The 26935-nt window shown below is 43.2% G+C and overlaps 1 protein-coding gene across 3 annotated transcripts in view; it reads left to right on the forward strand.

The window, feature by feature from the left end:
• The window catches only part of NSUN2 (NOP2/Sun RNA methyltransferase 2), a 922747-nt gene that overhangs the window by 325208 nt on the left and 570604 nt on the right, over positions 1-26935 (forward strand). For all 3 annotated transcript variants that reach the window (XM_033929740.1, XM_033929738.1, XM_033929739.1), the window contains exons 7-8: positions 3622-3814; positions 12252-12326. In XM_033929740.1, the coding sequence (XP_033785631.1) occupies positions 3622-3814; positions 12252-12326 (268 nt within the window). The remainder of the gene's footprint in view (positions 1-3621; positions 3815-12251; positions 12327-26935) is intronic.

Consider the following 26935-nt stretch of genomic DNA (forward strand, 5'->3'; position numbering starts at 1 on the left):
GGGACTCATTCAACAAATCACCTCTCCCATTCTTTCCTCTGGAAACACACTGGACCTAATCTTTCTCTCAGATGGCCCACAAACAGACCAGAAAACATCCTCGCCGACAAACATTGTGGCCCCCTGGACCGACCACCATATAATCATGTTTGGTCTGCACACCAGAGTTAAAGAGGCAGCAGATTGAACAAATTCCCAGGAAACAATTACGTTTGACCCAAAGTCAGTAAACCCAACCACATTTTCCCCGCAGCATCTCCAAACTACAACTAAGCACAAACTCCTAGAAGAGAAGGCACTGACCTGGCATTCAGGCATTAAAACTCTATATGAGAACCTAGCAAAAGTCAAGGTGACCAAACCTAACTCACGACCATTCTCTTTACCATGGTTTACAGAAGACCTGTGAGTACAAAAAAGGAGAGTCAGAAAAACAGAAAATACTTGGCGCAAAATTCTCAGTGACGAGGACAAATACTCTTGGAAACTTGCTGCAAAATTACGAACTATCCACACATGATGCAAAGAAAGCACATTTCACCGCACTACTATCCAAGGTCCCAAGTAGATCGAAGGTCATCTTCTCAATAATGAAAAACCTATTATCCTCATCCCAAGATCCAATGCATTCCCAGCAAACAAGCATAGACTGAATCCCTCTCCACCTTCTTCCACGACAAAATATCAAAGATACGTGCAAAGCTGCACTCAGAGGCCAAAGCACTCCCATAGATCCCAGAGACCACCCAAGATGACAATCCACTCAAGATGGAAACTTTGAACAGTTTCAAACTGATCTCTCACAACGACCTCAAAAACATAATCAACTCCATACACTCCTCAACCTCGATCCTGGACTCATGTCCCTCCACTACACTCCTGAACAAAGTTAATAAATATCTATGAAATTAATAAAATAGCTTTAAGTAATTCCCCTTGTTATATTTTTATTCGTTATCTCTTCCCATCATATAATAACATTGTAACATTATAGCAAATATAGATGACTAATATTGTATATATTTAAAATATGTAATAAATATGTAAATATTTCATATATCTAGTCCATGAATATAATATAATATAATGAATAACTAAATCATTACATCATCGTAAAAGATGTTTTATATAGGGGGGGAAAAGGAATAAAAAAATTAATATATGAAAAATAATTATATATTTCATAAAATTAAGTATAAACCACATCAAGCCAAAAATCCAATTTCATTCTTATCTTTAAAATCAATATCACATTCCCAAACTTACACCCATTAAAGAAGCAAGTTGAATAGCAATTGTCCTTCCATGTCTGGAGGAGCTAACCTTGATAACCAATATTTTCCTTAGACATTCCACAAAAGAGAGCTGAAATGCTACTGCATCCCAGCAGAGCATTGTGATCTTCCAGCTTTTATAGACTGAAGAGACATTCAGGCTTTCTACACCGCCATTGACCTATCTCCCAGATCATCTTCCCCAAACCCTAGGCTATATAGCCACAGGTGTACAATTGTTAAAGTCCAAAAACTTCCCCGTTTATTTGGTGAAAACCTGTAGGACTTAAATTCTCCTTACAAACATCCTACATTCAGTGGTATACTTAGGTTTCAGATGAGATATCGTCACTGTTAGAGCTGCTAATGGATACTTTTCACTGTCCAATTTAATTGGCCATTGCTATGACCCTCCGCTGCTCCTTTGTGTTTGATTAAGGACAACACAGCACTGCTGTAACATACCATTTTACGTTTCATCCCCTTCGTTATGCTGCAATATCAGATGCCATATGTACAGCACAGAGACAACCTCAATAAAATATTCCAAGCATATAATACCCTGCAGTTCATTCTCTAGCACAGTAATTGTTTCCTTTTCTTCCTTAGTCTCCTCTAGCTTTTTATTTTTAGCCTGAATGGTCTGTGTAAAAGATTCTTGGCTCCCCCTTCATTGATGAAAGCTCTCATCAGAAATGGGAACTACATCCAGAGGGGAAAGGCAGGACTAAGAGGTCATAAAACATTACAACAGAAGAGAGCGGGACCTCCAGAGAGAGGAAGCCATAGGCAATCAGACCCAAGATCTTATTTGTTGCAGAGCTGTCAATATCCAAGTGACATTCACCAATCAGGAAGCAGCTGGACATTCTAATAGAAAACAGCAGCAGGGAATCCCGTAAGTCAAACCAGAGGCAGTTAAGTAATTCTGTTTTCAATTGATTCTAAATCCAACTGTCAGTAGTAAAATAACACTAACCACTCTTACCTCTCTTTGTGAAGTAAATTAACCTCAATTATATCATTCATAATAACACCAGTCAAGGAGAACTCCTCCACACAATCCTCAGATCATCTGTTCATCCTGTTTAGTAAATCTTTTGGGTTTTCATAATTCATTGTCTTGTTAATCGTCACTCTCATAATTGCTAGATAAAACAGTCCAAATTTAGCACCCATCTGCCGAAGCTGGGGACGCAAAAGCAAAAATTCCTTTCTTACAGCAGCAGTATGCTTTGCAAAGTCTGGAAGTATTGAAATTTTACTTTCCTGCCAACTAAGGGATTTTATTTGTTTAGCTGCATTCAAGACCTGAAGCATTTGTTGATATCTTAAAAGTTTTATGATCAGTGGTCTTGGACCTCTCTGGTTACTTAATGGTTATTGAATGGGCACACTGGAATACGGTGTGCCCATTCAATCTCCAGTGGGAAGGAGAATTTAATTGACAAAAGTTTTGGTAAGAAATCCTCAATAAATTGAATTACATTAGTACCTTCCAGCCCCTCCGGGAGACCTAACAGTCTGATGTTATTTTGCCTGCTATAATTATTTGCCTCTTCTAACTCTTTTTCAAGGTGAATAATTATTTTCCTGTTAGCTGCTATATTAACCAAGTCATCTTCCATACCTGATATTCTCTGCTCAAGTTGATCCGTTCTAGTGGAGCATATATGCATTTTCTGTGACAAGTTAAACACCTCTGTTAGAATTGAGGTGAGTTTATCTGTATTCTCCTGTATCAAGTTTTGTATTTTTTTTTAACTCCACTGTGACAGGATCACTGTTTTCTCCCTGTTCTACTGGAAATGGCACCTTAGATGGAGTAGGAGGATCCCGTTTGGGTCTCTTTGCTCCTCCACCCGCAGCTGCAAAGGCAGTCTCCAATTTTTGTCTGTTTTCTTGATACTATCCTGTTGTTCTTCCAATTAATTCAAAATTCCACCTCAAAAAGGGAAAAATTTTTAAACATAAAGCTTTCAATAGTGCAGGGAGGGAGAGCAACAGATCACAAGTCCATTCTTCTCGGCAGCCAAGCTCCGCCCCCAGTAGGAAATAGGATTAATGTCACATGACAATATCACTACATGCAATTTTGTCAAATTTTTCAGGCTAGCTTTTACTCATGTTGAATCATTGGCAGCTTGGAACACTGGATTGTTATACATCATCAACATTTGGACATGTGAACAAATGCAAGAAATGAGTAGCATTGTACTGTTTAACTTGTAAAGAAACAATAAATGTGCTAGATTTATATTCTGTAGTTCATAGTTTGATGTATATATAATATAATTTTTAAATTGAAATTACCTGAGTGTGGTTATTGTTATATCTCTGTTCTTAGAGGGGTTTGTAATCGCCAATGATGTGGACAACAAACGCTGTTACTTGTTGGTCCACCAGGCCAAGAGGCTGAACAGCCCCTGTATCTTGGTGGTGAATCATGATGCCTCCAGCATTCCGTGCCTGCAGGTGGAAACTAATGGAGCAAAAGAGGTTCTCTTCTACGACAGAATTTTGTGTGATGTGCCATGCAGGTAGTTAAAAACTTTTTGTTATGACTCTTTCTTATTCACGAGTTGATGGCAACTAATCTAATCTAATCTAATCTAAACCTTAAGTTTATATACCGCATCATCTCCATGAGTATGGAGCTCGACACGGTTTACAAGAACTTAAATAGTAGGTAGAGAAGAAGAAAAGGATTACATGAACTAACAACAACAAAATAGAATGAGATGTTAGTAATGCTTATTATGTTCCATTGTGGGATTACATTCTGTATTTTCCAGTGTCTTATCTCTGTTTAAATTGCATGTCACTGATTTTCTTTTGTGCTCTGATTTTATGCTCATCTCTAGTATTGCATAATCTAGTGCAGTGTTTTTCAACCTTTTTTGGGCAAAGGCACACTTGTTTCATGAAAAAAATCACGAGGCACACCACCATTAGAAAATGTTAAAAAATTTAACTCTGTGCCTATATTGACTATATATAAAGTAATTCTCTTGAATAGGAATCAAATAAACACAGAGAAAGTATTTTACAATGCTGCCACCGCCAACAACACCGTTGGCGGCGGTGGCACTCAAGTGGCTAAAGAGCCGCAGTTTGCCGGCCTAGGGACAACACTGGAGGGTGGCCAGCTGTGCACCCCCTTGGGACGTAAACCCGGGGTGGGGCAGACCGCACCCCCCCCCCACCCTGGTATGCCACTATCTGTACCTCACTCCCTCCCTATGACCAAAAATTCTCCTTTCTTCTATTCCCCGTGTACACAACCATCTCTTTCCCTCCCTTCCTCTCTCCAAAGTCCATGCCTTCTGTGTCCAAACACTCATTCCCTCCCCACCTCAGCATCTCTTTCCCTCCCTTCCTCTCTCCCAAGTCCATTTCTTCTGTGTCCAAAAACGCATTCCCTCCCCCACCTCAGCATCTCTTTCCCTTCCATCCTCTCTCCCAGGTTCATGCCTTGTGTCCAAAACGCACACCCTCCCCCCTTTTGTGTTCCGTGTTTGCCTCCCAGACCATCTTTGCAACTTTCTCAGCAAAACGTAGCTCAAGCCGCGAGGCTTGTCTTCTGCTTCCTGCCTGCACTGCCGCGCACAAATAGCCGAACGGAAGTATTCTCCGACGTCAGCGCTGACGTCGGAGGGCAGGCTTTGCTTAAGCCCTCCCTCCGACGTCAGCGCTGACATCGGGGAACGCTTGCGATCGGCTATATGTTAGCTGCAGGGCAGGCAGGAACAGAAGACGAGCCTCGCGGCTCGAGATGTATTGAACTCTGCGGGTCCCCCGTCCAGCTCTCTCCTGTCCACGTGGGGCGGACCGCCCCTCTCCCTAGACTGGTGGTACTGCCCTGATGGCGGCACACCAGGCAACATCTCGCGGCACACTAGTGTGCCGCGGAACAGCGGTTGAAAAACACTGATCTAGTGTGTGTTCTGTTCAAATGTCCCCTCCTGCCCTAGATCTCTGGATATGCAAAGGGGAAGAAAAGTTTTATACCAACTTGTATGGGAAACCTACATAAAAATGCCTATGCACTAAACCAGTCATCATAATCCATCCTTGAAAAATAATTTACCTTATTCACAATTTCTAAGGTTAAAACACATTTGCACAAACCCTTCTGACTTTGAAACCAATGCTGCCGAATTAACTGCTCCGCCCCCCTCCTCCGATCCAGCAGGGGATCCTGCTGAAAAGTCCCAGCACCAGCGGCATTTCTTTATTCGTCCCCCGCACCGAAACCAGCGGGTAGACAGCAATCTCTGGGCCTGACCAGCGAGCGTGGAAGCACTGCTCCACCCCCTCCCTCAATCCGGAAGGGGATCCTGCTGAAAAGTCCCAGCACCAACGGCGTGCTGCCGTTCGGCGCGCCAACGCATGACAAAGGCACATGCGCCTTAGTATGCGCCTTTGTGCAGGGACTGACCCGTCCAACCCGCCACTAATAGCACAGCTACTCTCCATGAGTAGTCGCCATCTCCTCAAAGAACACCACGAGGACACCAATGCCTCACTCGGAGTCCAACAACTCAGCACCATCCACTTTCATCCACCAGTTCCTGCGTCTCCCTCTTCGGAAATTAGTGCTCACACCACCTAATCCTTCACCATCCCCAGGACCATCCCAAACCCAGCGGACAACAACCCACCAGCCAAACGGATAAGTACTCTGCATGGTTACTCTACTTTTCTTTCCAGACCAAGTTATCTTAAACCCTGTACTATCTCTCATTGCATGATGGCTTCCTTACACTACTACCTAACTCTATTTCTCATGTTTTACTGGGCCTGCTACAAAAGCTGGATAACAAAGGCATTACTCTCCTCCCCTATCCCAATCCTCATTAGGCCTCGACCTACCTTCCCAGAACCCCATAGGCCTGCTCAACGCCTCATTCTTGACTGCTCTGAATGGGGCCCTTTCCAAATCCCAGTTGTCCCCCCCCCCCTCTCGCAAACCAAAGAAACCTCACAGAAACATACGCTGGTCACTGAAGAAAATTGCATACTCAGCAATCCCAAGATTCTCTGGGAGCTAGCCACTTGGACTGACTCCCTATGGTCTGACCACAGACTATGCAACTTCCAACTTAACTGGCAAGCCCATCCCCAAACTGGCAAAAAGGTCCAAGAAAATGATAACCACCAGAGGCCTCATCAGCTCAGTGGAATTCTGGTCTCACTACGACATCTCCTCCAACCCGGACCCCGACTCATTCACGGCCGAAGCCTGGACCAGCACAAGCACTCAGATCCTAAACAAAATGGCCCCCATTAAAACAAGGAAAATGAGAAACAAAAATACAGATGGCTGGTTTGACGCTGAATTAGGATCATTGAAACAGGAATTACGGAAACGTGAAAGACTATGGCTGAAATCTGGTGAAAGTAAAGAGAGAATCAACTGGAGAACAAAACTAAAAGAATACAAAAAACTCTTAACTACCAAACGCACTAACTTCTAAGCACTAAAAATCGGCTCCCCTAACCCCAACAACAAAAACCTCTTCAAAATAGTCAACGATCTTTATGACACTCAGACCCTAACTCGTACTACCTCCGACTCCCCACCTCCAGCCAATGCCCTGGCCGACTTTTTTTACAGCAAAATCTCCAAGCTGACTTCCACCCTATCAGTCACCATAACCAACCATTTAAATTACCCAGTCGCTCAACACCTCGACGAACCCAGAGCTGATCTGTTCTGGAACATAAGAACATAAGCGTTGCCTCTGCCGGGTCAGACCAGGGGTCCATCGTGCCCGGCAGTCCGCTCCCGCGGCGGCCCCCCAGGTCCATGACCTGAAAGTGTTCCCTACCTAACCTAAAATATCCATACCCTATTCGCTCAATGTCCTGTACGGTAAACCTCTATCTGTACCCTGTTATCCCCTTCGCTTCCAGGAAGTCATCCAGTCCCTTTTTGAACCCCAGAATTGTACTCTGTCTTATTACCTCTCCGGGAAGCGCGTTCCAGGTGTCCACCACCCTCTGAGTGAAGAAGAACCTCCTTGCATTCGTTATGAATCTGTCTCCTCTCAGTTTTTCTGAATGACCTCTTGTTTTAGTTGTCCCTGCTAGTCTATAGAATCTGTCCCTCTCCACCTTCTCTATGCCTTTCATGATTTTATAAGTTTCTATCATGTCCCCTCTCAGTCTCCGCTTCTCCAGGGTAAAGAGCCCCAGCCTGTCTAACCGTTCGGCATATGAAAGGTTCTCCATACCCTTTATCATCCTCGTTGCCCTCCTCTGGACCCTTTCGAGTATTGCCATGTCCTTCTTGAGGTATGGCGACCAGTATTGGACGCAGTATTCCAGATGTGGGCGCACCATTGCTCGATACAGTGGCAGGATAACTTCTTTTGTTCTGGTAGTGATACCTTTTTTGATAATGCCCATCTTTGCAATCCCTAACTGGCAACAATTCTGCAAGCTCTACTCAAAATACGCTAATTCCTATTGCACACTGGACTGTTGCCCACCTAATGTAATGAAAGTTGCCCCGGCCATCTTCAAAGCCAAATTACACACCTGGATCTCTGCCCTTTTACTCTCTGGCACGTTTCCTGAGGACCAAGGCCAGATCCTAATCTCTCCGATTGTAAAAAAAACCCCAAAGAACCCATCAACCTGACATCAAATTACAGACCCATCGCTAACATCCCCTTCTTTGCAAAGTTAATGGAAGGGCTGGTCAACCAAAACTTAGTGACCTATCTGGACAAATTCAGCATTCTAAACGATAACCAGTCTGGGTTTCGCACTGGACACAGCACCGAAACCATTATAGCTTCTCTACTAGATTCCCTCCATCACCTGTTTAGCCAGGGCACAAGTGCACTAGTCCTTCAGCTTGATCTAAGTAGTGCCTTTGACTTAGTTGATCATATCATCCTCTTAGACTGTTTGGAGTCAATCTACAACTCGGGCAATGTTTTAAAATGGTTCCGGGGTTTTCTAAGTAAACGATCATACCAAGTTTACAATGCCAATACACTCTTCTTCAGCTGGGTAAACGCATGTGGAGTCCCACAAGGCTCTCCCCTGTCCCCCACACTTTTCAACATCTACCTTGCCGCACTTGGGAACCTATTACAAAGCTTGAAAATCAAGTTCTACATCTACGCTGACGACATTACCTTAGTTTTTCCCCTAACCATCATATCTCCGGAGATAACTAACCACCTGGCATCCACCCTAAAACAAATTGAACTATGGATGACCGATTCAAATTAAAACTCAACTCTGAAAAAACCAAATTCTTCCTGGCGAGTCCAAACGACAAAATCAAAGATTCTACAATCTCCTTAAACAGTCAAGTCTTTCCTATCACAGATTCCATAAAAATTCTAGGAGTGACACTAGACCGCAACCTCACCCTTGAAACTCACACCAACTTACTGGTCAGAAAAGGCTTCTCCGCCTTATGGAAACTGAGAACCATCAGAAAGTACTTTGATGCAACCTCTTTCCGACTACTGGTACAATCCTACATCCTAAGCCTACTCGACTACTGCAACATTATCTACCTGGGGTCCTTCAAAAAAAAACATTCAAAGACTCCGCATCATCCAAAATTTGGCAATCCGACTGATCTTTGGGCTGAAAAAATAGGAACACATATCGCCCTACTACCAAAAACTCCACTGGCTACCCATCGAAGCAAGAATCCAGTTCAAGTTTGCCTGTATCTGTTTCAAATCCATTCTTGGTATGGCCCCCTTTATACTTGGTTCCCCATTTTTCCTTAAACTGCCCTTCCAGGCCCACCCATAGAGCCCACCTCTTCAGCCACCCAACTCTAAAGGCCTGCCAATACAAAAGTCACCTAAACAGAACACTTGCCTTCCAAGCAGGTCATCTAAATGACTGGCTGAGCAGAATTATCTTGCACTCCTCATCCTACCTAAACTTCAGGAAATTATTAAAAACTAGCCTATTCAACCAAATTATAACCTAAGCCCTCTCTCCCTACCCCTGCTCCCCAAGTTCTCTTTCCCTTACCCTCTTCGCCCTGCCCACCTTACATTTGTCCCCTCATATTTTACCTGTTCCCCGCACACGCATATTTATTGTATCTGTATTCGCTGATTGTAACTATTCGCTGATTGCCCAGCCCTTCTCTGTTGTAAACCGTATTTGCAGATTCTTTGTTGTATCTGTATTCACTGATTGCAACTATTCGCTGATTGCCCAGCCCTTCTCTGTTGTAAACCGTATTCGCAGATTCTTTGTTGTATCTGTATTCACTGATTGTAACTATTCGCTGATTGCCCAGCCCTTCTCTGTTGTAAACCGTATTCGCAGATTCTTTGTTGTATCTGTATTCACTGATTGTAACTATTCGCTGATTGTCCAGCCCTTCTTTGTTGTGAACTGCCTCGAACTACTATGGCTTTGGCGGTATATAAGAAATAAAATAATAATATTAATAATCTACAGCAGAGGCTGCCCATCCTCACGAATATCAGCTGGTTATAACAGAGCAAAGAATAAAGATAGAACTGGGTTACTCACATCTACAGTATTACCCCATGAATTTGCGGACTCACTAATTTACGGTGTTATATTCTGCTCCATGCACTGTAATCATCTATCCAAGGACATGAACAAAATCATTAGATCACACTGGAAAATCCTAGAAGGTCACAAATGCTTTCAAAATAAATTAGTCCTCGCCTACTCAAGAGACAAGAATTTAAAAGAAAAACTGGTACCATCAATGTTACCAGATCTAGAGCCCTCCATAAATACAGATATATACATTGGGAATAGAAGAGGTGACAAATGCTCAGTGTGCCCTTTGAATCTCAAAATCAATTTATCCATCCCACAACTGATTATATCTACAATTTACATAATTCATCAGACTCTGCAACACCAGTTGTGTTATTTACATTATACAGTGTCCATGCAAACTTATCTATGTTGGCAAAACAAAGAGAATGGTTAAAACCCGAATCATTAAAAATTGCAGTAATATCAGGAGACAAGTTCTGTCTGCACCCCTGGTAGATCATGGTTAGACAAGAAACATGATACTTAAGATTTGAGGTTCTTCATCTTTAAGAAAATTAAACTAAGTCCTACAGGAGGTAACATTTACATCATCCTATTGCAAGTGGAACAATGAACCATTCATGACCTAAATACACTCAGGCCATCAGGACTTAACACAGAAATTTACTATACTGTTTTCCTTTGAGTTTAGATCTCACTTTATTTATTCAGTGTGCCTTGCTTGTGTGCCCAGTATTGCTTTGTCTGCATTTTGGTAGTTTACTTTGTAGGGCTTTAACGTGCAGAATAGTACGTGCTAGACCTTAACACCAGCATTGAGCTGGCGTTAGTTCTAGCTTCATAGCACGCAGTGTAGCGCATGGTAATATCGTGCATGCGCTAAAAACCCTAGCGCACCTTAGTAAAAGGAGCCCTTAATGTTTCCAGGTGCCCCTTTATTATACATTTTATTTATCCTCTTTTTTTATATATATATACTTTCTCCTTAGGCACACTATATTCCCTAAAAGTTTTATTCTGTTTTTAAAATTTATATCCCCATTTTTGAAGGAAAACACAAGCTTTTCTTACATTCGCCCCTTTTTAATCATTATTATTATTTCACTCATACTCGCATTTTTGTAAGAAAATACATGCCTTTTCTATATTTACCACTGTTTGATCATATGACTCTCCAATACTAGCCCTATTAATATTCTCCTTACATGCTCTTCACTATACGTTAAAACACAGGTCCTTCATATTATTGAATTCTCTTATTAGTTGGCGTCTTCCTCCCCCCCCTTTTTTTATATATACAATTCTTTATAATTCTTTTATATATATATATATATATATATATATATATATATAATTATAATTATTACCTGCATCTTTACCTAAACTGTTTTGCCCTAGCTCTCACTTTGCACTACAGCAAAATAAAAAAGTAGCAGATAAAGATCAATCACGCAGGTCTCTTTCAAGGCTCAGTAACACCTCTCCATAAATTATGTGGAAGAGGTCTAGAAGTGGGGATAGCATCTATTTCATATCCTCAGTGAGACCTCAGGAAGGAACCTAGTGATCAAAACGTTATTAGAGGTGCTATAGAGCCATTTCTTATATGACTGGATGAGCTATATATATATATATATATATATATATATATATATATATATATTTTTTTTTTAGTTGTTTAAATTCATGCAGAAATAAATGGCTAGAATGAACCTAATGACTTCATTAACGCATTTCCCTTTTTTAAACCTCTATACCATTTGAAAGAGGGCAAATATCTAATTATTCGCTTCTAGAATTGGATACTTCTTAAATTTAGTAAAAATATTTTGAAATGTATCAAACCTTAAAAAAGGAAGTCATATTAAGCTTTGGAAAATAATAATTAATAATAACTAATAAAAATAGTACACATTTAGGACTCCTTTTACTAAGCTGCGATAGCGGTTTTAGCACATGCAGAATTGCCGCACGCTCTAGACGCTAATGCCAGCATTGAGCTGGCGTTGGTTTTCCCGCATAGCACAGGGGTCTGCGCGCACTAAAAATGCTATTGCACCTTAGTAAAAGAGGGGGTTAATTTTCCCCATCACCAGATTTCCCCATCCCGTCCAACCCGGCTATGATAGAGATGTTTAAAAACCTATGTGGCGTAAATGCTCATGAGGCAAGTCTTTCAATTGCAAGGAGACTCGAATCGGAGGGCAAAGGAAGAAGTTAAGAGGTGATAGGTACAGGAGTAATCTAAGGAAATACTTACACACACATACATACACACACATATACATACACACATTTGCGCTCTCATACATATATGTGCATATTCTCCCCTTTGTTCCAACCTGCCTTTATAACTTATTTTCAAAATCTCTTGAGTTTGCATTTGTAGTTTAATCTATTAGGTGTCATTGCGTCTACTCTTTTTTTTTTTTTTTAATGTAGTGGTGATGGAACCATGAGAAAAAACATTGATATATGGAAAAAATGGACTACGCTGAATAGCTTGCAGCTTCATGGGTAAGTGTGCTGTTTGTTCCTCCCCTGGTGTAAAGATGCAAGTTACTACCAGGTTTTATTAGAAACCTAGAAACTTGACAGCAGATAAAGACCAAATGACCCATCCTGTCTGCCCATCCACAGCATCCACTATTTCCTCCTCTTCCTTAGAGATCCCGTGTGTGTGTGTAAAGAACTTGTGTGTGTAAAGTCTTGTCGTCACTGGTCCCGTGCTCGCCCAAAAATTATTTGCCGGGCATGTGCAGGGAAGACCCTTAAAAACTTAGAGAACCTCACATGTGTGTGAAGATGTAGTGGAAAAGAGAAATGACTGCTCGTTTAAAAAGACAAAACAAGGGGTGTCTCTAATGAAAATATGTTGTCATTCCTATTAAAAACAGTAAAACAGGTAAAAAGGTACCACAAAATCATATATCCGCCCTCTCTCTGTTCCATATGGTATCTTCCCTCTTTCTATGTCCTTTCAATAAACTGTACATCCTATGCCCTTTCTCTCCTTTGTACATGATTCATTTCAGCTTCACCCCCTCCCCTATGCTCTGGCATCTCTCTCTTCTCCTTTCCTTCCTTCGCTGCCACTCTACCCCATGGTCTGGCATCTCTATCTCATTCCCTTTTCTCTTCCCATGTACTGGCATCTTTCTCCTATCTCTCCCTCCTTCTCTGGCACCTCCTCTCCTTTCTTTCCCTCGGGTCTGGCCTTTTGTCTCCTTTAGTTTCCTCCCATGCCCTGGCATCTCTCTCCTCTCCTTCCATCTCCCCCTCCCACTCCATTATCTGGCATCTCTTCTCCTTCCTTCTTTTCATCTGGTCTGGCATCTGCCTGATCCCCCTCCCCCATATGCCCAGATATCTCCCCCCCCTCCATGGTCTGGTAGCTTTCCTTTCCCTTCCTCCCTTGGTTTTGGCATCTCTTTCCTCTCCTCTCCCTGGTCTTCCTTCTCCCCTCTCTCTCCCCAATGGGGTGCAACAGCAGATCTTCTCTTCCCTTCATCCCCTAATTGGGTGCAGCAGCTTTTTTCTTCCCCCCTCTCCCTCCAAAAAATAGAGTGCAGCAGCAGCAACATTTCTCTTCCCCCTCCCCTCCCCCACTGGGTGCAGCAGCAGCAATATTTATCTTCCCATCCCTCCCATCTCACACACCCATCAGCAGAATCGCTAGGCAAGTTGTAAGCTTTCCTCCATCGCTGACCTATCTTCTGTAGGTCAGTGATGGAGGGAAGCTTGCAACTTGCTGCTTTTACTTGCTTCGGGCCTTCTTCGTTGCTGGGTCCTGCCTTCAGGGAAACAGAAAGTAGGCAGGACCCGGCAGCCGGTAAGGCCCGAAGCAAGGAAGAGCAGCAAAGCAAGTTTTAACTTACCTTCTTCGCTGATCTATCTATCTTCCGCATGCTCTGGGGTTCTAATGGTACCACTGTCTGTGCCGGCTTCCCTTCACTTCCCTACCCCCGCCCCGCCCACCCCCGGGACATAACTTCCGGTTTTGGAGGAAAGAGAAGGGAAGCCGGCACGGACAGTGGTACTGTTAGAGCCCCAGAGCACGGGTTTAAATCGCTTGCTGCCGTTTAAAAAAAAAAAAAAAAAGAAGTCAGGCTGGAACTTTTGGCAGCTGAACTTTCGGCGGCTCTTCAATGTTGAGCAGTGGCGGCAGCAGGATTCGCGACAGATGACAGCCAGGCGCTTGCCTAAATTAGCCGGACGGAGCGCCCGGCTAAAAGGCACTAGGGAGAACACTGTATATATATTGAAATTTATTTTATTTTATTTTATTTTTTTACAATTTATATACCGCATACAACTTAAAAACAACATAATTACCGTATTTTCACGCATATAATGCGCGCGTTATACACGATTTTACAAACCGAGCATTACCATGCGCGTTATATGCGTGAGCGCGTTTTACAATTTTCTTTTTACATTGCTGGTTCCCCCTCCTACCCCCGACGTCCGATTCATCCCCCAGCCCTGAAAGCCTGATGCCTCACCCCGAAGGACCGCTGGCCCCCCCACCCTGAAGGACCGCTCGCACACACCCCCAGACGTCCGATTCATCCCCCAGCCCCCCCCCCCACGCCGTTTGCCGTGGAGAAGCAGCCTACCGTGGGTTCGCGATGCCAGTGAGCCCTGCTGCTTCCTCTGCCGGCGGTCCTGCCCCTTCTCTGAGCCCTGCGCTGCTTCCTCTGCCTTGGTCCCACCCCTTCTCTGTCAGAGAAGGGGCGGGACCGCCAGCAGAGGAAGCAGCAGGGCTCACTGGCATCGCGAACCCATGGTAGGCTGCTTCTCCACCGCAAACCGTGCAGGGGGGCTGGGGGATGAATCGGATGTCAGGGGTGTGAGCGGTCCTTCAGGGTGGGGGGGCCAGCGGTCTTTCGGGGTGGGGCATCAGGCTTTCAGGGTGGGGCGGGCCTTCAAGGGGGGGACAGGACTTCAAGGGCAGGGTGGCGAGAGGAGAGTCGGGGCGGCAAGCAGCATGCGCGATATACGCATGGACGCGCTATACCAAAATTTTCTTACATAAATTCCTTGTTCCTGCGCACTATACCCGTGTGCGCGTTATATGTCTGAAAATACGGTAATCGTCCCTGTTATAAACAGGGATAGAGCACAAATTCAATCAATTCAGAAATACAAACAAGCTTTAAATCATACATTGATGTAAAAAAAAATTCTAAAAGGCAATTATTAACTGAAATTTACCTTAGCATAAGAAGGCATTGGCAAATAATTGAGTTTTCAGCATTTTCTTAAAATTCATCCTCCCCATTCAAAACCGCAGGATATCAGGCAAGGCATCCCATAATTCTGTGCCAGCCACAGATATCATTGATGCTTGGATCCTAGCATGCATAGTCGACATTTTACCCTCCAAACTTAATTTCATCCCATTTACATCTCTAAGCTCTCTTCTCGGTTTATAGATCTCCACTTTTCCACCTTTCCTTCAAAGTATACATATTGATATTTGTCCCTATATGTCTTATGATGTAGACCACCAACTATTTTAATTGCCTTCCTCTGGATCTACTCCATTCTGTTTATATCTTTTTGAAAGTGCGTTCTCCAGAATTGTACACAATATTCTAAGCGAGGTCTCTCTCACCAGAGTCTTATACAGGGGCCATTTCTCTCCCTATGCAGCCAAGAATCCTTCAATCTTTCACCGTTGCCTTTTCAACTTGTTTGGCCATCTTAAGATTATTACATACTATCCCACCCAAGTCCTTCTCCTCTTTCGTGCACAAAAGTTTTTTATCCCCTAAACTGCACCGTTCCCTCGGGTTTTTGCAGTCCAAATGCATGACCTTACTTTTTTGCATTAAAATCTTAGCTGCCGATTCGTGACGTCATCAGAGAAGATGGTAGCCTAAGGTGAAGGCTCTGTCTCCAACCACCTTGACAGTTAATTTGATGCATATTGGCAGATTCTTGGATGACTCAAAATGAAGGAGGAAACTTCCCTTGCAGATTCTGTCAGTCAGAGGAGTGTTTTGGCAGCTAAATGTGGCAGCTAAATGAAGTTTTATGCGCTGTCAGCTGTGTGGAGGTTTATGCCGTTGATGCCTGAAATCAGCTGTCGGCTGTCCAATAATCAGCGCTCAAGAAGGAAACTTTCTTTTTATAGTTCGCGTCAAGATTTATGTGCTGTCGGCGACGGTCAGCAGTGCAGCGGTTTCACCGTTAATGTCTGTAATTAATACAACTGTCGGACGTGAGCGCTGACTGCTACACTGGCAATTTAATCGGGAAGACTTGATCTGACAGTACAGTCGGCTGATGCTTTGCCTGCCTGCTTGATCTGGTGTCTGTCAGAGGAGTTTTCGACAGCTAAATGAAGATTTTATGTGCTGTCAGTGGCGGTCACCAGCGCTGACTGCTACAAAGTGACAGTTCAATTGAGTTGACAGTGAATTGCTTATTTTGTCTGCCTGCTTGATCTAGTTTACTCCTTGACTACTGGCGGTTTTTGTGGAACGCTTATCTGCTTGCCTGCTTTGGCTTTCTTACCTAATGAGATCTTACTGGAGCTGAACGCATTTGGAGCTGATATTTTGATTGCTAGTTTTATGCAGCGTCTTGGATCATCTGCTGTGAGAAAGTGTGGGTACAATCCAAAGTCTCCAGCTGTGTAACAAAAGTGAATCTGTGCTGCCACCTAGAGGTTGAATCCATTTTGAATGTGATCTGGACTGAGTACAGCTGTCATTTATTTATTTATTTTGAAACATGTCTTCGCGGAGAAAATTGGACAGTTATGGATTTGTTGGTAAGAAGTTGGGAGCATCAGAATCAATGGAAGTTGGTTCACAAGAAGCTAATTTAGTGGAATTGGGAGCTGTAAAAGGAAATGAAATAGATTTCCATGATAGTTCACAGGAGGCGCCGGATTCTTTGAGAGATCTGTTTTTGGATATTCGTAAAGAAATGCAATCTCTGCGTCTTGATATGACTAAAGCTGTAACGGATTTAAAGCATGAAATTGGGGAGTTGGTGAAGCGACAAGATTTGGTGGAAGCACATGTTAATACCATGACTGAAGACTTTATGGCGGTACAACAGGAAGTGGCAAAAGTTCACTTGGAGGAGTCAGCATTTTTAGATAAGTTGGAAGATCTAGAAAATAGATCTCGGAGGTGTAATCTAAGGATTAGGGGGGTTCTGGAAGAACATGCTTTTTTGGATACTCGCCGAACTGCTTTGGATATTTGTAAAGACATTCTCACTGCTGCAAAGACAGGTGAGGGACAGGTACTGGAAATTGAAATTGATCTAGTGCATAGGGCACTGGGACGTCCTAAATCCAGATTACCTCGAGACATTATTTTGTGTCTGGGAAGCTTTCGAATGAAGGAGGAACTCTTTCATGCAGAAAGAAAACTAAAGGATTACAAATGGAACAATTTACGACTGGATATTTATCAGGATGTAGCGGCTGTTACCCTACGAAAAAGGAAGGAGATGCAAGAGGTGACTACCTATCTTCGTAAAGAGGGTATTAAATATAGATGGCTTTTTCCATTTGCTTTGGCTTTGACAGTGGGGAGTACAACTAGTCGTGTTCGAACTGTAGTGGAGGCTTGGACGGAATTACAAAAATTAGGAGCTCCTAATCTCCCGGTGAAAGAATATGCTGGTGACCAAGGAAAAGATATAATTGGTTCTTCTGGATGGCGTCAACAAACCAGAGGAGCCTCAGTGAAAAGTTCAGGAAGTTGACTGGTTTAAGAAGAATTATTGTCATTCCTGGACCTTTTTATTGGTTTGCAGTGTAGTGTGAGGATGATTGGAGGTTTGTGATGTTAATTGGTGGGTGGTTTGAGTGCAGAAAGTGTGTTGAATGGATTGCTAGGGTTACTATTGGTGATGAAATAGTGGTAGGACTGTCTGAGTGTAGTAAGGTGTGTTAAATGGGATGTTCCGAAGGTGGGGATTTCTTAGGTGTTTATCTGGAAGTTGGGGTGTTTATCTGTATTTTGGGGTGGTTGGGATGATGAGGTTACTTATTTCTTGTGATCTTAAGACCTATATGGTAGGTCTTGAGATACAATTTTGGGTAGGGTTTAGGGGGGTGGGCAATTATAGTGGTAAAGTAGGGGAAGGGTTGGGAATAAAGGGATGGGTGAAAGGAAATACTCTCTTTCTAGCTTTGAAATTGGATGATCATGTGATGTTAGGGTGGAACTTGGTCAGTGGCTGGGATGGCCGGGTTACACAGATTTTGATGGAGGAGTATGTGGAATGGTTAATAAAAATAGATCCTGGTTAATTTTGTATCTTGGAATGTGGGGGGAATTAATTCTCCCATCAAACGTACAAAAATTTTGCAGCAATTACAACATCATAAGGTGGACGTGGCCTTTCTCCAAGAGACTCATTTAAATGATATTGAACATATGAAATTGAAGCAATTGGGGAATGTGTGGCAGCTTCTGCACAAAGTAAACACAGAGGAGTAGCAATTTTGTTTCGTAGGGGTCTAGTGGATAATTTACAAATTTTGAGTAAAGATGATATGTACTCTGTCAGGGGGTAATAGTGCAACAGAATTTTGTTTTTTGCTGTGTATATGCTCCAAATGATAGTGATCTGGTTTTTTTTGCCAACTTAACTCGATTATTATTGCCTTTTGCTCAGGTCTCTTTAATTATTGGGGGAGACTTTAATGCTGTGCATGATTCTAATTTGGATTGTACGGGGCCAGGGGGTACTATGCGTCGAATAGGGGAAAGAGAGATCTAAAAATTTAGTGAAAATCTGGGATTAATAGATTCTTGGAGGGTATTACATGGATTTGAGAGGGATTATACCCATGTATCTCGAGCACATGGTACACAATCTCGTATTGACTACATTTGGATAACGGATTCGGTGTTCTGGAATTTGGTGCAGACGGATATAGGTCCTTATACAATTTCTGATCATGCATGGGTATATGCCAGGTGGCAGAATGGTAGGGGGTCTCAAAGGACGTGGCGATGGGTGTTTCCGCTAGCACTATATAGGGACAAAAAATATAGAGAACGACTATTGAGTACCTGGATAGATTATAAGAGGCATAATGCTCATGCTGAAGAGGATCCTATTTTATTTTGGGAAGCGGCAAAGGTGGTGTTGAGAGGAGATACAATAAGTTATAGTTGTCATGTTAAAAAAGCTCGGGATAGGGAAATTTTACGTTTGGAGAGGGATGTTGTAAAGGTTAGGAAAAAATATGGGCACTCGGGTGACTCAGCGCTTAGACAGGAGTTGATGGAATACCAAATAACTCAATTCCCTTCTACATCAGCGAGCACATAAATCTATAGCTTATTATAAATTTCAACTGTATAAACAAGGGAATAAAGGGGGAAAACTATTAACTCGTTTGGTTTCATCTAGAATGGGTCCCAATAGGGTCAGAGCCTTGATAAATGAACAAGGGAAGCGGGTTATAACTGATTCAGAGATAGGAGATATTTTTTTTCGCTATTACAAGTCTCTTTATGGTCCTCCGTTAGAAAGGGGATTATTAACAAATTCATATTTGGATGGGATAAAATTGCTCTGTATTTCTGAGAGTGATAGGGAGCGTCTGAATGAGCCAATTAACTCTAGAAGAAGTGTACTGGGCAATTGGGAATAGTCCTCTGCTGAAGGCGCCAGGTGAGGATGGTATGCAAGTAGAGTTTTATAAACTTCTAAAAGAGATTATTAATCCACTTGCTAGGATGTTTAACATCATGGTTGGTGCAGAGACTTTGTCTGATGGTATGAATACGGCAAGAATTTTGGTATTGCCTAAGTCGAATAAAGACCCTCAAAAGGCGGGATCATATCGTCCTATTTCTTTACTGAATACAGAGGTTAAACGGTTAGCGAAGGTTATGGCTAATAGGATGGCTTCTGTTTTGCCCTCCCTCATTCATGATGCTCAAGTGGGATTTGTGAAGGGAAGGAGAATTACTAAAAATATGAGAAAATTGTTACTATCTTTGGAACAGAGAACAATGTATAATTTACCTTCAGTGCTGGTCAGTTTTGATGCTGAAAAGGTGTTTGACAGGGTACGATGGGATTTCCTATATGATACATTGAAAGTGTATGGTTTTGATGGGTTTTTTTTGTATCTGCGGTCCGTGCTTTGTATGCGCTTCCACAAGCTAAATTGGTGTTAAAAGATTTTGAAACTGATAAGTTCTCTATTTACAGAGGGATGAGACAGAGTTGTCCGTTATCTCCGTTATTATTTGTACTTTCTTTAGATCCCCTTATTAGGGATATATATGCAATGTCATCTATACGAGGGATTGATATTGGAAACACTACTTTTAAACTTTTGGCTTTTGCAGATGATATATTAGTACATCTCACGGATCCTTTGTCTTCTTTATCGGCATTATTGGAATTGATTAAAGAGTACGGTGATTATGCAGGATTCTGTATAAATTTAAGTAAATCTGAGGTGCTTGCGTCCTCTGTGGCGGTAAAGGCTTTATGGGGGGTCGGAGTTTCCATTGATTTGGGCACAAGGGCAATTTATGTATTTGGGGACAGTAATGACTATGTTGACTTCCCAATTATATCCGTCTTAATGTGGATAGGCTTCAACAGAATATGGAAATATTGTTGGATACCTGGCAGATATTGCCCCTTTCTTTAATGGGTCGCATCTGCTTGGTTAAGTTGTTTATTTTTCCTAAATGGTTGTATATGTTACAAACTTTACCGTTATGTTTGCTCAAGAAGGATTTGAAGATCTTTTATTTTAAAAAATTGCTCATTTCTGTTGGGCTGCTAAGAAACCTAAATTAAAGTTGACATATTTGCTGGGAAATTGGAATAGAGGGGGGTTGGGTTTACCAGATATGCGGATTTATAATTATGCGTGTTTACTTCGTCATTTGGGTAATTGGGTAAATATGACAAGTATTTATACTCCACTTCAGATGGAACAGGAGTTTTTAGCTCTTTTTGATATATTTGTGTTACTACATAGTACGCAAAATACGTTACCATCTCTTATTCGTTCAAGTGTTGTATTTAATACTTTACAGACGGTATGGCGTTGGTTTGTGCAATTATTGGTAGGGAATCCAATGGTTACTGATCTCTTGCCTTTGCAGGGTAATCCGGCTTTTCTTCCGGGTAGAGACTCTAGGGAGTACAGATTATGGAGTGCAAGAGGAATTTTAAGATTGGAACATATACTGGGAAATGAGGGGGAGCTATTGACTCGTAATGAATTGTTGGCTAAGGTGGGGGAGTCTTGGGGAGCACAATTTGCTTGTATACAAGTGGAACATTATGTGAGATCCCTTGACAGAGTACAGTTGAGTTTGCATTTAGGTGCTAGATTGAGAGAGTTTTTTGCTCAGGAGGAGGGGATGCCTCTTTCGGTGTCTTGTATTCATTCTATTTTGCAAGAATTACAACTTAATTTGAGACATTGGGATGTTGCCCGTACTTTAAGAGCGACACCTGGGGTGACATCATGTTCATGACTAATAAACATATTATAGGGTTACATTACATGCCTATTACACACAAACACAATTGTTTTATAATGGAGGTCTTCCTACACCTTTGTGTCATAAATGTGGGAGGGAGAGTCATACATTAGGTCATGCATTTTGGTTTTGCCCCATAATTCAACACTTTTGGAAGCGAATAATAAATTATATGTCAAAAATAATTGGAAGATCCTTGCCCTGTTTTCCTTCTTTCTTTATTTTGGATTTGCCAGAAGCTTTTGGCCATTTATCTAAAGGAAATAAGGTGTTGTGTAGGAAAATGTATACTTCAATATTGGACGATCCCTGATCCTCTGAGGTTTTGGCATTGGCGCAACCAATTACATCAGTTGGCCATTTGGGAAGCTAGAGATGCTGGAATTAAAAGAAAGCGAAAGATGTTATTTATACAAATCTGGGATTCATATTTGCAAAATTTACATCCTAAGGGCCGTAGTGCCATTTTATGTTGGATCTCTTAATTGGGGTTTATATTTAATTAAATGAAGAGAGTATCATTGGGTAGAAGGTACTATTGGGTGGGGAGGGGTGGGTGTGGAGTGGGACGGTGCGGGTTCAAACACATATAGATAAAATGGGGGTTTATTGAAATTGGAATTTGTCTTTTATTTTGTATATTATATTATAAAAGTTGATGCATTATTGATGTGCTTTGATGTTGTATTTGTTTGAATCTAAAATCTTAGCTGCCAAACTTCAGACTATTCCTCAAGCTTCACTAGGTCCATACTCATGTTTTCCACACTATCAGATGTCTACTCTATTGCAAATTTTGGTATCATCTGCATTGAGGCAAATCTTATTGTGTAAATATAAGTAAGAACAGAACCAAGTTCAGTGGAAATGACTCCCGGCTACTGCCATTTAACTTCCCAGTTCTTGTACCTATGTGCTATGTTCTGTTGGCCTTCAATAAATTAGTGCAGTTGTGGAGTTGGTCATTTAAAAAAGTAAAGATAATTACCTGTAGCAGGTATATATTCTTAAATGTAGGTGATGTCATCCATGTAACCTAGCAAAGGCATATACCAAGTGCACTGTCACTTTAAATTTGGAATGGAGTCCAGGATCGATTGTGAACTTCTGAAAGAACCATCTTGTTCTGACACAGTCCCTGGAATCACTGGGAGTCTTATTCAACACGACAGAAGGCCATGTCTTTCTTCCAGAAGCATGCAAATAGAAGCTTCGTGGTCAGATTACTGACCTGCTACATGGCATTAATTTCAAGTCAATGGTGGCCACGATAGAGATTGTACCCTGGGCATCTGCCCACATGTGCCCCCTCCAGGATAAATTGCTGACTCACTGGTCACCTCAGAGAAACTTCCCTGGTCAGCAGCAGCAAAGCGCAACTTGAGCTGGTGGTTCTGTCCACAGTCCCTTTTGAAAGGGATTCTGCTTTAGGATTGATTCATGGATGCCACCTTGTTCAGCTAGGGGGCTCATTGCAGTGGTCACCCACCACAAGGTCAATGTACTCCGAACAGTTCAAATGGCACTGCTGCGACTGCAGTCATTGTTGGAAGGCAAAGTATTGCTGGAAGGCAAAGCAGTGGCTTATGTCAACAGGCAGGATGGCAACTGGAGCGCTCCACTCTGGCAGAAGGTAAAGACATTGTTCTTTTAGGCAGGAATACTCCTGCAGGTAATCTCTGTGATGCACGTGGTTGGAGTGGACAATGTTCAAGCAGATCTCAGAAGATAGACCCAGAGTGGTCGTTCTCTCTGAAAGTGTTCCAGGTCATTATGAAAAGATTGGTTTGTCCAACATTCAACCTCATGGCAACTGCAAATAACAAGAAGGCAAATCTTCAGTCGCAAATATGAAGCTGGAAGTGCAGGGTGAAATAGCCTGGTTCATCCATGGCCAGAGATCGGGCTAGTTTCCCCCTTGTCCCTTGATAGGCCGGGTGATCCGCAGGATAGCTCATCACAAGAGAACCATGGTATATGGATCTTGTACAACTACAAAAGGAGCAAAGTCTCACACTCCAAGATCATCCAGGCTTACTGTCGCAGGGGCCAATTGCCACAGAAGATCTTTAATGCACAGCACTCAGAAGTAGTACCATATTTTTCACTGTATAAGACGCACTTTTTCCCCCAAAAAAAATTGGTTGGAAATAAGGGTGCATCTTAAAGAGCAAATACCCCCCCCCCCCGGACCTTAATTCCTTCGGCAGTCCAGCGCTGTAGGGCAGGAGCTTTCAGCCTCCTGCCCTTTCCTCTGGCTGACTCCCTCTATGTAGACACCGCTGTCTATAAGCTTACCCTCAGCGCTGGCAGGGGAAGGCTGCATAAAACCGCCACAGCAGACAAAAAAATTTTCAGCTCCGAAGGTGCTGTAGAAAAGGGAGAAGGACCTCTGACAGTGCAGAGGTTAAATACTGCTACTGCCCTGCTTGGAATGCTAGGACTCCCGTCGACATTGGGACTGGGAAAGAGCCGGCGAAGCAGCAACATCTCTCTTCAGGGCCCTTCCTCCGGCTGACTCCCTCCTGCCCTATCCTCCAGCTGACTCCCGCGGTGCAGAACGAGGCAAGAAGCAAAATGCTCACACCTGCCTTCTGCAGCATTAGAGTCAAAGAAGTGTAGAAGGCAGGTGCGAGCGTTTTGCTTCCTGCCTTGTCCTGCACCGTGGGAGTCATAAGAACATAAGCAGTGTCTCTGCTGGGTCAGACCAGAGGTCCATCACGCCCATCAGGTCCAGAACCTGCATAGTGATCCTCTATCCATACCCTTCTATCCCCTTTTCCTTCAGTAAATTGTCCAATCCCTTCTTGAACCCCAATTCCGTACTCTGTCCTATCACGCCCTCTGGAAGCGCATTCCAGATGTCCACTACCCTTTGGGTGAAGAAGAACTTCTTAGCAATGGTTCTGAATCTGTTCCCTCTTAATTTTTCCAAATGGCCTCTCGTTCTTGTAGTTTTTGAAAGTTTGAAGAATCTGTCCCTCTCCACTTTCTCTATGCCCTTCATGATCTTGTAAGTCTCTATCATGTCCCCTCTTAAGTCTCCGCTTCTCCAGGGAAAAGAGCCCCAGCCTATCCAATCTCTCAGCGTATGAAAGGTTTTCCATACCTTTTATCAATTGTTTCGCTCTTTTCTGAACCCTCTTGAGTATCGCCAAATCCTTCTTAAGGTACGGCAACCAATATTGGATACAGTACTCCAGATCCGGGCGCACCATCGCCCGATATAACTGCATGATAACTTCTTTCGTTCTAATTGTAATACCTCTTTTTATAGTACTTAGCATTCTATTAGCCTTCTTAGCGGCCGCTGTGCACTGTGCCGACGGCTTCATTATCTTGTCCACCATTTTCCCCAGGTCCCTTTCTTGGGTACTCTCACTCATTAACAGTTTCCCCTCCCCCCCAATCATGTAGCCGTACTTTGGGTTTCTGTTTCCTACATGCAAGACTTTACATTTCTCTACATTGAACTTCATCTGCCATCTCGTCGCCCATTCCTAGTTTGTTCAGGTCCCTTTGTAAATCTTCACAGTCCTCTTTAGTCCTAACTCCACTAAATAGTTTGGTGTCGTCTGCGAGTTTTATTACTTCGCACTTCGTCCCTGTTTCTAGATAATTTGTAAATACATTGAACAGCAGCGGTCCGAGTACCGACCCCTGCAAAACACCACTCGTGACCCTCCTCTAGTCCGAGTAGTGGCCCTTCACTCCCACCCTTTGCTTTCTACAGACCAACCAATTTTTGATCCATCTAGGTACGTCACCTTCCCACCCCATGGTTCTTCAGTTTCCGCAGTAGGTGTTCATGGGGTACCTTGTCAAAGGCTGCTTGGAAATCTAAGTATACGATGTCTATGGGGTCCCCTTTGTCCATCCATTTGTTAGTTCCTTCGAAGAAGTGCAATAAGTTCGTTAGGCATGATCTTCCCTTGCAGAAGCCATGTTGGCTTGTTTTCATAAGTTTATTCCTTTCTAGATGCTCATTGATGCTGTCTTTTATCAGTGCTTCCGCCATTTTCCCCAGAATCGAAGTCAAACTTACCGGTCTGTAGTTCCCTAGGTCACCTCTCGATCCTTTTTTAAAGATGGGCATAGCATTAGCTATCTTCCAATCCTCCGGGATCACATCTATTTTCAGAGATAGATTACAAACCCGCTGTAGTAGTTCTGCTATTTCCTCCTTTAGTTCTTTTCATCCCTAGGGTGGATTCCATCCGGGCCCGGAGATTTGTCAGTTTTTAATCTATCTATCTGCATGTGTACGTCTTCAAGGCTTACCTCCATGGATGTTAATTTTTCTGCTTGATCTCTTTTGAAGATTTTTTCAGGTTCCAGCATGTTGGATGTGTCCTCTTTTGTAAATACTGATGAAAAGAACATGTTTAGTCTATTCACCACTTCTTTTTCCTCCTTCACCACACCTTTCCTATCTCCATTATCCAGCAGTCCCACCTCCTCTCCTCCCTTGCTGGCTGCTTCCATTTAACATATCTGAAGAACGGTTTGAAATTTCATGCTTCCCTGGCTAGCCTCTCTTCATATTCTCTTTTTGCTCTTCTAACCACAAGGTGACATTCTTTTTGATGCTTCCTGTGTTCTCTCCAATTCTCCCCGGTTTTGTCCTTTTTCCATTTCCGGAATGAATTTTTATTATCTCCTATCGCTTTCTTCACTTCTTTAGTTGTCCACGCCGGGTGCCGTTTTGCCCCTCCCCCGAGCCAGCGGGAGAAAGATTTCAACAGCAGCGGCCCGAGCTCCATTTTATCGGGAGCCCACTCCAACGAGGCACGCGAGTGCCGTTTTGCCCCTCCCCCGAGCCAGCGGGAGAAAGATTTCAACAGCAGCGGCCCGAACTCCATTTTGTCGGGAGCCCGTTCCAACGAGGCACACGAGTGCCGTTTTGCCCCTCCCCCGAGCTAGCGGGAGAAAGATTTCAACAGCAGCGGCCCAAGCTCCATTTTGTCGGGAGCCTGCTCCAACGAGGCACGCGAGTGCCGTTTTTCCCCTCCCCTGAGCCAGCAGGAGAAAGATTTCAACAGCAGCGGCCCGAACTCCATTTTGTCGGAAGCTTGCTCCAACGAGGCACGCGAGTGGCATTTTGCCCCTCCCCCGAGCCAGCGGGAAAAAGATTTCAACAGCAGCGCTAATGGCGCACAGCCGTTCGGCGCGTGGCTAAGGTGCACGGCAAAGGCGCATGCGTCTTAGTACGCGCCTTTGTGCAGTGTCCTTGATAAAGAAACCGCACAGATTGAACCTGCCGCACAAGGCGAGGCTGGGTAGTCTACCTTCCTATCCGCCCCCCATGGTTTCCACCGGCCCACGTCGAGTCCTACAACCTCAGGGCTCCCAAGCCACCTTCCTTCTTGAACGGCCGGGCAAGTAAACCTGCTATGCCCCCAGAAACATCCTGGGAACCCTTCCCCCATAGCAGGTAGAACTGACCACCTGCTACAACCCTCTTACCTACTACCTCCAACACCGACAGCCAGCTAAGCTTTTCACTAAGGTTTACCCTCAAAATCTCTACCAAACTCAGACACTCACGCTAAAATAGCCAGTTCTTCAGATGCATGTGCAACAGCTAGAGGCACGAGTAACTATTAGAGGCACGTGTAAATG

Source organism: Geotrypetes seraphini, chromosome 2 (assembly GCF_902459505.1).
Source record: "Geotrypetes seraphini chromosome 2, aGeoSer1.1, whole genome shotgun sequence".
NCBI classification, from domain to species: domain Eukaryota; kingdom Metazoa; phylum Chordata; class Amphibia; order Gymnophiona; family Dermophiidae; genus Geotrypetes; species Geotrypetes seraphini.